We start from the raw sequence: 11,359 nt of genomic DNA on the forward strand, positions 1-11,359 counted from the left end.
GCGGCGGCGGGCGGCGGGCCGGCGGCGCGGGCGTCAGCGTTACGTGGGGCCGGGGGAGATGCGCCGGGCCCCGGCCCCCCCGCCCCCGGCCCGGCCCCCGCCCCCTCCCCGGTCCCCCGCCCCCGGCCCTGGCCCGCATTGTGTGCGGCGGGAGGCGGCCCGGCCATTAGCATGCGGGGGGCGGCGCGGCGGGGCTGGGAGCCGCGCGGGAGCGAGAGCGGGAGCGGGGCTCTGGCTCCGGGGACAGGGAGCTGGGGACCCCGGGAGCCGCGAGAGGCGGCCGCCAGGGGCGGGGTGCGGGCCGTTTGGAGACTGGGGGCGCTGTCGGAGGGAAGGAGGGAGGGAGCGGGGGTGGGGCGCACGGATGATTCCAACAGGAGACTGGAAGAGATTTTGAAAGGTCATCTCGTCCTTCCCCCAGCCTCCAAGCGGACTGCCCCTCCCACCCTAAACCCGGACATACCAGGGAAGGAGCTGGCTCTGCCGCTCTTTCTGCCCCAACATGCACAGACTCGGGAAGTTCTTCCTGGGGTTTTATCTCAAAGCCTCTCCCTTACAATTTCTGTCTCTCTTTTGGGGGAGGAGGAGGGGCGATTATAGAGATAGTTAATGTCTGCCGTATAAGAAACATTATTAAAGTTACTCTCCGGTCCTTTCTCTTCTTGATAAACAATTCCTACCCCTTCCTCTCGAATTCTATTTTTTCATTCCTTAAGTCACTTTAATGGCTCTTCAATACAACAAATATTTACTGAGTGTTTACTAAGTACCAGGCACCAATGCTCAGCGCCGTGGGGGATGTACACATGAGGGGAATGTAGTACCCTCTCTGGAGGAGATTGTAATCCAGACAGGGATACTTGTAAGTAGGATACTTAGATTTAATCAATATTTACCGAATGCCTGTTCACATATTTAATAGTATATAATCTTTCTAATAACACTGTGAAATATAATTGGTCTGCATTTACAGGTAAGGGAAATGAGGCTAAAAGAGTCGCTTTCCACTGGCCTACCAGCTCAGGGATACTCAGCCCAACATCTCACATTCTATCAGGCCATTGCCACAAAATAAAATTAATGTACATAAGGATCGAGGAGAGGGTAGATACACAACAGCTCTCAGGGACCCTTTAAATGTGATTTCCACTCCCCAGGAAAGAAGAGTGGGCACAGTGTTCCAGTGAGTGTTGGCCGAGCACTGAGCAGGGCAGAAGTGGCTTACAAAGGCCACTTGCCTCCCAGGACCCTGCCTCCTGGTACTAACTCCTGGGGGTCTTCTGGCTCAGTCGTCTTCTGTCATCAATAATAATAATAGCCACTAACATTTATTGAACGTGTATGTGCCAGGTGCTGGACTGAGTTGGTTCATATGCATTTTCTCTTTTAATACTTAAGGCAATCTCTTGAGATTGGTATTCCCTTTATTGATAAGGAAACAGCGAGATTAAGTACCTTGCCCAAGGTCACCCAGGTAGATCTGGGCTTTGAACATAGGTCTCATTGCCCCCAGACCTCAGGCTTTGCACCAACATGGACTTTTCCTATTTTTGATGTACAGAATATATATTTGGGCTCACGTGATTCTGCTTATTGTATGAATAAATGACCCCAGCTTAGCTTCTGAATAAGCCCTGTAGTATATGAGGTACATCAGTATGACCTCATCAGCACCATTAATGGTTATTATACACCTAACCTGAGTCAACAACCCTTCACAGTCATATTATTATCCCCCTTTTAATCACTCAGTTTCAACAAACTGAGGTTCAAATTGGTAGAATAATGTATCCAAGGCCACACAGCTCGGAAAGTGGCAGAGCTTGCCTGGCTGCAAGGCAACTTCTGTCCCTCAAAAATATTAATTGTTGCAATAGTGTTCTTCCCGAGACTGACCATTTAAGGACCATCTTCTATACATGTCTAGCTGCAGGTTATCACTGAGTCAAAAGCAATCCCTACTATAAATAGAGCTCTCCATCCACTTAGTCAGTGTCCGATCCAGAGTAAATCCTTCAAGAAAGGAATGAGAGAGGAGAAACTGTCCAGAAAGTGAGAGACAGGAAGCCAGGTCTTGGCTGGTCTTGGGACAAATCTTCAAGCAGTAATGACGGGACTAATTCAGAGAGTAATGTGGGATTTCCCTAGGGAACAGCAAGTAATTTGAGGAGGAAGCCCCCTAAAAAAAGGAGAAAGATTAGATGGAAATGGGGGAGAAATTGGGGCCCAGGGTGGTAGTGTCCATGTATAAGGTGAGTGGATGAGGTGAGTTATCAGAAGAGGAACCCAGGATGGGCAGAGATGGGGTCAGTAGGAAACAGGAACAGAATGAGTTAGGGCTGGGTGTCTTGTGGAGTGAACTGAGGCTGATGTCTACCCAGCACCACTCCCTGGATCCTGAGGCCCTCATAGGGACCTTTGCCCCACCACACCCCAGCCCTGATAGCCTGTCTCTGCCAGGACAACTTTGTCTTCTGCTCTGAGCTACCAGGCCCTACCAGGAGCTCCAGGGCCAGCTGGGACCCATCCCTTTGGAGCAGCTGCTTCAGACTAGGTAAGTGTGAGGCCCTGAGCCTCAACTCCCTGGATATTGGAAGCAGGCAGAGGGGCAGCTGAAAGAGATGTTGCTGTATGTCCTGTCTCCTGATAGGTGCCATAATGAATTTTTCCCAGGCTAGGAAGCACTGAGCTCTAGTGGTCAAGGGAGCCATGGAGGAGAGAGCTGGTCAGCGAGAGCAAGACAGACCCAGCCTTCGTCTGGAAAAGCTACAGCACTGGGCCAGGCACAGGCAGAGTGGGCACCTCTTGGTGCTGGCGGTGAGGCCAGGCTGCCCCACCCCAACTTGTACCCCAGTTCAATTCCACCCATGTTTAGTGAGCACCTAGCATCTGTCTGAAACTGTGCTAGGCTCTGAGTGGGAGGAGGGTGGAGGAAACAGAATAAACAATGCAAGACCCTTAATCTCCAAGTAGCTTCCATCATGTGGGGAAAACACATAGTTAAGTAACTGAACTATGACATGAGGCAGAAAAAATTAAATGATATCCCCTTCTTTTATGGCTCTTGGTTGACTACTCTCCACCACTTGGGAGGAAGGAAGGGAATCCCTAACAGTTCTCCTTCAACTACCCTGCACCCGGCCTCCAGGTGAGCCAGCTATGGCTGGCAGTGGCTGTGGTGCCCTTTGCTATCTCAGTTGCCTGCCTGAACTCTGCTTGTCACATGGCCACAGCACTGCCACTTGGGCCTGGCGTACTGGTAAGAACTACCATACGGGAGGGTGGAAAGAAGGTCCTGGGGGCCCCTCCCTAATGGGCCAGAGCTCACCACTTGCCTTTCTCATCATTCAGGGTCTCCTCACTGGGATTGTAACCCTTGAGCTGCGCAGAGCACCCCGTCTCTGGAAGGTGAGAGGGGAAGAGAATGCAGTACTATTCTCCCACCCCCTAAAACACACACACACCTCAGCCCAGGAAGTGGATTTCTAACTGTTAACTGTGTTAGTTATCTGCCCGTGACTGGTCTAAAAGACTGAGGAGGGAAACAAGAAAGTTAGAGGGCTGATGGTCCCGTTTGGAGGTGGAAGAATAGGAGCTGTTTTTTTTTTGTTTTTTTTTTTGGGTTACGCGGGCCTCTCACTGTTGTGGCCTCTCCCGTTGCGGAGCACAGGCTCCGGACCACAAACCCGTGTCCCCTGCATCGGCAGGCGGACTCTCAACGACTGCGCCACCAGGGAAGCCCAGGAGCTGAGTTTTGTTTTCAGCTAGGCTACAGGTGGGGCTTGGGGTTGCAGTGAGTCCCCTAGGCTGGGCAGGGCTGAATTAACTCACTGGCAGGTGCACGCCATGATGCTATTCAACACCTTCAATCTGATCTTGGGCTTCATCGCGTTGGCGGTCGAAGTGGTGAAGACAGCCTTGATGTCTGCCCCAACTGTCCCCTCCCAGGTACAAGTGAATAAAGGAGAATGTGGGGGGATGAGGAAGCCAGAGGAGGGGAAAGGGCAGGGGCAAATAGGTGCAGGGTCCCCTGCAGCACACCCTCAGCCCTATCTACCTACAGCTAGCCGGCTTGCTGGTGCTGGAGCTCAGTGCTGAGGCCTTCACCCTAGGCGGAGTGCTGGTCTCAGCATACTCCCTGTTCCTGCTGAGCCAGAGGAAGCCAGGATGCTGCTGGAGCCAGAATCTGCACTACCACGAGCTGCAGGAGGTACTGAGGGCAGGGAGGAAGCAGCTAGCTAGCAGTTCATTTTTTCACTGGCTATCCTGGTCGATGGTACTTAAGGGAAAACAATGGGGCAGCCCGGAGAGGAAGGGGTCCTAAACTGAAACTGGTTGGTTTTCTGGCTTTGGACATTTCTCCCCTAGTGGTGGGTAAGAGTGCATCGGGTATCTAAATGGGGCTAAAAATGTGGGAGAGCATTAGAAATCTGCGTAAATATTGGAAGGGCTATGGGAACACGAGAAAAAAAAAATGCGAGAGGAGGAAGCTGCATCTGTCTGGGATTCCTCATTTCTCACCCTTATAGTTTGCTTGCTTCACACCTGTCTGGTTTTCAGGGTCTCTCAGAATTAGAGGAAGTTCCTGATTTGGAGACTGGTCCCACGGTGGCTAGCAGAGCAAACAGAACAAATGAGTGAGCTGGCAAGAGGAAGCAGACAGGTGTTGCTTTCCTACCCGGCGGGAGCATTCTCCAGACCCTCCTGCACCCCATCCCACCGAACTCAAACTAGATGGAGTCCCCTGAGACCTACTTGAAGTCTTGTGGAGTGCCTTCAATCTTCACTCACACTAGGCCCCTTTCTTTTTCCTCCCCTGCTGCGGAAAGCAATACCTAGACCGAGTTTTAAACCACCTCACCGCCCTGAAAATCTGCCCGCCTGCAGGATATCCTTAAACCAACTTTCAGCTAGACCCATTTTCTCCCTTCTATCCTCACCCTCCTTCCCCACTGCCTCCCCATCCTGCTTCACATATGCCTCATCTCACTGTTTCCAAGATTTCCACCTTTCACAATCCCATCCACTAAAAACCCGTACACGCCCACTCTCTGAAATCAATTCACAACGGGTGCTTTCGTTCTCTCGCTTCGATCCGGTTCCTTTCTACTCTAGCGGAGACTACAAATCCCAGGATGCCCAGCTACCCTGTGGCCCGCTGGGAAATAAAGAACCTTCCCTCCGCGGTAGGGGCGCTGTGCATCGGCTAAGTGACGCGAAACCCTGGAAGTCGGGGCTTAGCTGAGAGTTTCTTCGGACGCGACCACTGGCCCAGCGTGCAGGGAGGAGCCGGACGGGCTATGCTACGCGGGGGCGCAACCACCCCAACCTCGGTAACGGAGAGCTGATTGTGGGGTCTACATTCCTACATCCGGCAGCTTCGGAGACGGGCAGGGGCTGAGGGCTGGCCGTCGGCAGAGCTAGGGTTTCCCAGATGCTGTCGCCGTGCCCCCTCCCACAGTGCCCAGGTGCAAAGTCCTGAGACTTGGAGCGCGCGCGAGAAAGGGGTTGGAGATGATGAGTCAGAAGCCCAGAGCACTTCTCATCCCCCTCCCCCGGGGCCTACGCGCCTGAGGAGGACGGACTGGCTGGGCAGACGGGTGGACTGGGCAGGAAGAGGGAGGGACACGGCGACCCGACCTAAGGTTTCCCGCCTCTTGCGAGCACGCCGGTGTAAGGAGCCCGCGTTGCCGCCACCCTTTCTCTCCAAGGTGGGAGCGGGACTGCGCAGGCTCAGCCTCTCGGCAGCCCAGCCGACCTTTGATCCCAGCTGCGGGGCGGTTGCTGAAGTTCTGGTTTTGCTCAAACCCCACCGTTTATGATCTTTGCAAGTGTGCAAGGATGGCAGGCTCAGGTGGGCTTGAGAAAAGCCCAGGAAAACGGGGGCACCCTGTAGCACCAGCCCGACAGCTTACTAGCGGCTAGAAAAACTAGAAGTTGACCAGAGCTGCAGTACTAAGAGAACTCACCCCAAATTCACATAGTGCCCAGGATGGGTGTGCGCCTCACACTCATTTTTGTTCCCACTTGAGAAGGCTTCTTTCCCTAGAGAATGCTGCTTCTCCGGGCTTAGCCAAGCCCAGGCACCAGTGAGGAAAGAGCGCAGCCTGGCTGCGTTGCCCTGACATTGCAGTGGCGCCAGCGGCAGCTCCTTTCTGTTTGCGACACCTTGGGTAATAGTCGCCCTATGACAAGATTGTGTGACTATTAGTGGGTGGGGACAGTTCTGGGATTAGGCTCTGGAATGGTGAAAACAAGATCTGGGCCTCCCCCTTCTCCTCCTCCCAGTCTAAATGCCAGAATAATGGCGAGCTCATCTGTGAAGGACTCAAAATGCTTTCTTCAAAATCAGAAGGTGGTGGTAGCTGAGGAAGCTGGGGGTAAAAATCAATTCATTCTCACTGTCTTCCACTTAGGAGCAACAGCTTTTAGTGATATGATCAGATGTCTAGAAATTGCATTTTAGTTCTTGGAGAAGTTCAGTCACCACGCAGATGAACCTTGTATCAGGTTAGGCTAGGTTATGCTGTGGTAAAAATGCCAAAATCTCAGTGGCCTAAAACTGCAAACGTAGCTCTCACACTACATGTCTAGGGTAGTCTGGCAGGCTGCTCTGCTCCTTGTAGGTGATTCAGGTAACCAAGCCCATGGAGTGCCACCATTTTGAGATCCTATCATGTAACCATGAGACTAATACCCCCTATCCCCACCCCCTTCCCCAGTTGTGAAGTAAGCATGAAGAATTGTTCATGGGCTCTTAAATGCTTCTGCCTCAAAGGGATACATATCACTTCCACACACACTTCATGGGCCAAAGCAAGTCATGTAGTCGCACGCAATTTCAGGATGGTTAGAAGGGCAATCTCTTCATATGCCTGGGAGGGGAGTAGAAATACTTCATTAAAAGAAGGGGAGGTAGTAATTTGCAATGATTCTTGAACAGCTTAGCAGTTGAAATTCATCCATTCCAGCAGTTATGCCCATATCTACTTCTTTGGTTTTGTTCCATGAACCACTAAAATGAAGTTCTTTTTTTTTAAAAATTATTTATTTTTGTTTGCGTTAGGTCTTTGTTGCTACGTGGGGGGTTTTTTCTAGCTGGGGTGAGCGAGGGCTACTCTTTGTTGTGGTGCACGGGCTTCTCATTGCAGTGGCTTCTCTTGTTGCAGAGCACGGGCTCTAGGCGCACGGGCTTCAGTAGTTGTGGCACGTGGGCTCTAGAGTGCAGGCTCAGTAGTTGAGGCACACGGGCTTAGTTGCTCTGCAGCATGTGGGATCTTCCCAGACCAGGGCTTGAACCCGTTTCCCCTGCATTGGCAGGCGGATTTTTAACCACTGCGCTACCAGGGAAGCCCCTAAAATGAAGTTCTTAATAGAAATTTTCCTCCCAGAATAATAATGGGAGTCAGGAAATCTAGACTCTGTTTTGATGTGTAAATTTGGGCAAGTCAGACCTCTCTGAACTACATTTTGCTTAAATGGAGATTATAATATTTACTCTCTCTACCTTACTGGAGTACCAAGGCTCAAATAAAATCACACATGAAAAAATACTTTAAAACTATAAAGCACTTCAGAGGTTGAAAGTAAATTGCCTATAGGGACAAGAAGTGGTGTAAATGAGTGAAGCAGATTAGGTATGAGTTAATAGGGCGTGGTGGGAACTATGGCAAACTAGAGAGCCCACATTCTGTTTAAAGACTAACTGCACTCATCTCTACCCTATTGCCATGTGGGACTGTGGGCTTGGTATTGCCATTGTTCCAATTTTCCTATAAAAGTCAGAAATTCTGACTTTTTAAATGTGAAATCTTCTGATTTTAAAATGTTGATAACTGATTTTTTAAAAATTGAGGACCAGATTTGGCCTATAGTCCTTCAGTTATTGTCTCTCCATTATACAAACATAGGTAGAAATTCAGGTTTTAGATATGCAATATGGTTCTTGTAGGCCCTTGAGGCCTGTTCTGAAATTCAAGAGTCTTGGAGAGACTTAACATTAGGTTCTTAAAACCTTTTTTTTATCATATCCCTCTCATATTGGTTCTCAGGGAGGGGGCATTTTGCCCCCAGGGGTTATTTGGTAGTTTTTGGTAGTGACAGCTTTGGGGGGGAGGAGGAATATATAACCAAAGGAGCATTAGGTGATAAGTTGGAAGATCAGAGATTTAGCCCCAGTACTACTGATCCCCCTTTCCTGTGCATTATCCTCTGCCAACTGCAAGTGAAGACTGTGTGAGACTTGGCCTGTGGGCCTCATTATGCCCACCCCCCCATCCCACCCAACACTGCCTATTGCCAGAGTCCCTAGCTGCTCCGTGAAAGCATTCTGCTTTGCTGCAATGCTGCCCAGCAACCTCTGTATCTGCCCCTTCATCAGTTTGGCAGCCTCTGTGAAAGTCACTGGTATTTTACTTGAATTGCTGCCCATTGGAACTTCACAAAAAGAAGTGACTGTGACAAGGTTCCTGCTGACGTCAGTTTTTAAAGGCCTTGACCCCTATCCATGCTTTAAGCATTGGAGAAATATGTGGCTTCATATGCAGCTGAATTCTGTGGTGGTTGGGAAATTCTCCATGTTGATGAATTTTACCCTCATTTCTTTGAAATTCAGTAATGCATTCTGGCCTCGAATACATGATTATAGACAAGTGACCTTTCCGCAATGAAATATCTGCTTTTGCAGATGGTTCAGGTTTTGTGTCCTGGGCTGCGTCCTCTGCTGCCATCTCGTGGCCTCTTTGCTGCCCCGGTCGAGGTCTCACAAAGGGCCTTCCCGCAAGGTAATGGCGTGTGTCGTCGGCTTAGTTGGAGGAGCCTCTGCTCATTGCGGGGCGTGCTCCCAAATCCTTCCCCTGCTGTGAATCCACCTGGGCAGCCACACATGCCGCTTGGTGCGTCTCGAGTAGGCTGGAGGCGCAGGGCCCTTCCGGGTCATTCTCAGCCCCTTGGGCCTCTATGTGTTATGCAATCCTGGACTCCAGCCACGAAATCAGTAAACTCAACTACCCAGGAGTAATCGGAGCTGACCTCGCCTGCTTGGCCTGATGAATGCCCCGCAGTCTCTCGCCACTCGCCATCCCGGGCTGGGATATTCTTTATCTTAGTGAAAAGAGATGATTACCCCGTCAGGTTTCTGGATTTCGTTTTCTTGTCTAGGCCCATTTTGGGTTGCTTTGTGTACATGCGCTTCATTCTTGACTTGCCCAGCGGTGCTGCCTCAATTTCGATGTTTGATTGCTGGACTGAGCAGGACGGTGGCAGTGTGTCACTGTTAGGCAGCGTCTCCTATAAATATGACAGGATCTGAGCACTGTAGTGATCAGAGGTCCATCTCCAGGGCACAGGGAATCTAGGAGACTGCCCTAGTAGCTGGGTTACTGGTGACTGAGCAGTGAGTGACTCATGCAGGAGGAAAGGCAGGAAAATTTTATTTGGTGCTAATTTTTTTTCATTATAATAATGTGTTTAAAACCTTCCAATTGTTAAAGTAAACGTGTAGAACTGTCCCTTAGTTGTTAACCCCACCTGTATGCTTTACACACGTTTGGCTTCTTCTGGAGAGCCCTGACTCTACCAGGCCCCCCTTATCCCTAACCCCAGAATTGGAGGAGGAAGGGGAAGAGGAAGAGGAAGGAAGAGAGGAGGAGGAGGGGGAGGAGAAACCGCTGCCTTTAGTGTTTGTTTTAATCTGCTTTTCCCTGTATAAAAATTCGGGGTGGGGGGGGCGGGGCTTCCCTGGTGGCGCAGCGGTTGAGAGTCCGCCTGCCGATGCAGGAGACACGGGTTCGTGCCCCGCTCCGGGAAGATCCCACATGCCGCAGAGCGGCTGGGCCCGTGAGCCATGGCCGCTGAGCCTGCGCGTCCGGAGCCTGTGCTCCGCAACGGGAGAGGCCACAACAGTGAGAGGCCTGTGTACCGCAAAAAAAAAAAAAAAAAAAAAATTCAGGGGGAAGGGCCTCCTTGTATGGCCTCCGCCATTTCTTAGGCTACTAAAACTGGTGTGCATAGCCGCTCTTTAAAATTCAGATGCCACTTACTTAATGAGAGTTGTCTTCTGTTTCTCTTGTTTTTCCTTCTTTGCATACATTTTTTCAGCCATATTTATATTTTGTGTTGCATGTTATTCTTGATTCTACTTATCATCTGAATCTTTGGTTTATTTTTCTTATCAGAAACTTTTCCTGTGTTCTGTCCAGAGGGAATGAGTCGTCTTTGTTGATTCTTGTTTGTTTTTCCTTGCCTTTATAAAGTTTTCTTGTTTATAATATTTTTCCACAAGTCCAAGCTCCCCAGATATGATTTAATTTGTTTTGCTTCTTAATAATTATGTGCTCACTTTATAATGAAGATGCTCGCTTTATAAGGAAAATGCTTTGCACCCACTCTTATGCTTTAGGTAAAGTGAGAGGACTCAAAGTCATGGCATAAGAGAAACAGGATTGATGTCTTTGTAAATCTCAAAAATAATTATGAGGAAGAGAAGCTGTTCTTTGTGAACCTAAGAAGTGAAGCTGGATCCAATGGTTATGTATTATAGAGAGGCCAGTTTTAGACCAAAAAAGAGAAACTGAACACCTTTCAAAAGATGAGCTGTTTTGAAGTTAGGCTGTCAACCTCTGGGTCTGTTTGAGGTGTTTTGTGCAATGCGCTTCTGCACAAATAGGTTGTTGAAGCAAGTTTTCAAATATCACTTGAATGGTTGGAATAGATAACCTTTAATTTCTCCTCCAAACTAAGATTTGGTTTCTCAGCAGTGGTGGTGTTTTTTTAGTAGACCCATCCATACTCTCTAATCTGAATGACCGGTGCTGGGCGAAAGTGTAAAGTATTCCTCTAGTCCCTAGAACAGAGTTTATCAACTGTGGCACTACTGACATTTGGGTCAGATAATTCTTTGTTGTGGAAGGCTGTCCCTTGCATTGTAGGATGTTTAGCAGCATCCCTGGCTTCTAACCACTAAATAAATACCAGTAGCACTCCTCCCCTTAAATGTGACAACTAAAAATCTCTCCAGACATTGCCAAATATCCCGTGGGGAGCAAAAGTGCCCCCCCATAGGGCATGAAAACCAATGCCCTAGAGAGATATGATCAGAAAGATTTCAAGAACTTAGTGTTTAACTTCTCCAAGATTCTTATATTTAAAAAGAACATACAAAGACCTGCAAGAACCATATTGCACACTCAAAACCTTAAATCTTCTCTTTGTGCCCCCATTCTCCCTTCTGGATTTTCCGTCATTTTTTTTAAAAATAAATTTATTTATTTTTTGTTTATTTATTTTTGGCTGCATTGGGTCTACATTGCTGCACACGGGCTTTCTCTAGTTGCGGCGAGTGGGGGCTACTCTTCGTTGT

The 11,359-nt window shown here is 49.3% G+C and overlaps 1 protein-coding gene across 2 annotated transcripts; it reads left to right on the plus strand.

Annotated features, from left to right (window-relative positions):
* Positions 1–2,469: 2,469 nt before the first annotated feature.
* TMEM253 (transmembrane protein 253) lies at positions 2,470–5,181 on the plus strand. 2 transcript variants are annotated; one of them, XM_029238006.1, is made up of 6 exons: positions 2,470–2,554; positions 2,674–2,817; positions 3,149–3,259; positions 3,352–3,408; positions 4,064–4,210; positions 4,561–5,181. In XM_029238006.1, the coding sequence occupies exons 2-6, from the start codon at positions 2,710–2,712 to the stop codon at positions 4,639–4,641; spliced, it is 504 nt and encodes a 167-aa protein (XP_029093839.1). In that variant the 5' UTR covers positions 2,470–2,554; positions 2,674–2,709; the 3' UTR covers positions 4,642–5,181. The 2 variants fall into 2 exon arrangements, with proteins under 2 accessions (XP_029093839.1, XP_029093838.1); XM_029238005.1 differs by lacking the exon at positions 2,470–2,554 and adding an exon at positions 3,838–3,948 and having other exon boundaries at positions 2,710–2,817; positions 4,561–4,641.
* Positions 5,182–11,359: the final 6,178 nt, after the last annotated feature.

This window comes from Monodon monoceros, unplaced genomic scaffold (assembly GCF_005190385.1).
Source record: "Monodon monoceros isolate NGI ecotype Baffin Bay Population unplaced genomic scaffold, NGI_Narwhal_1 Super_Scaffold_21, whole genome shotgun sequence".
NCBI lineage: Eukaryota > Metazoa > Chordata > Mammalia > Artiodactyla > Monodontidae > Monodon > Monodon monoceros.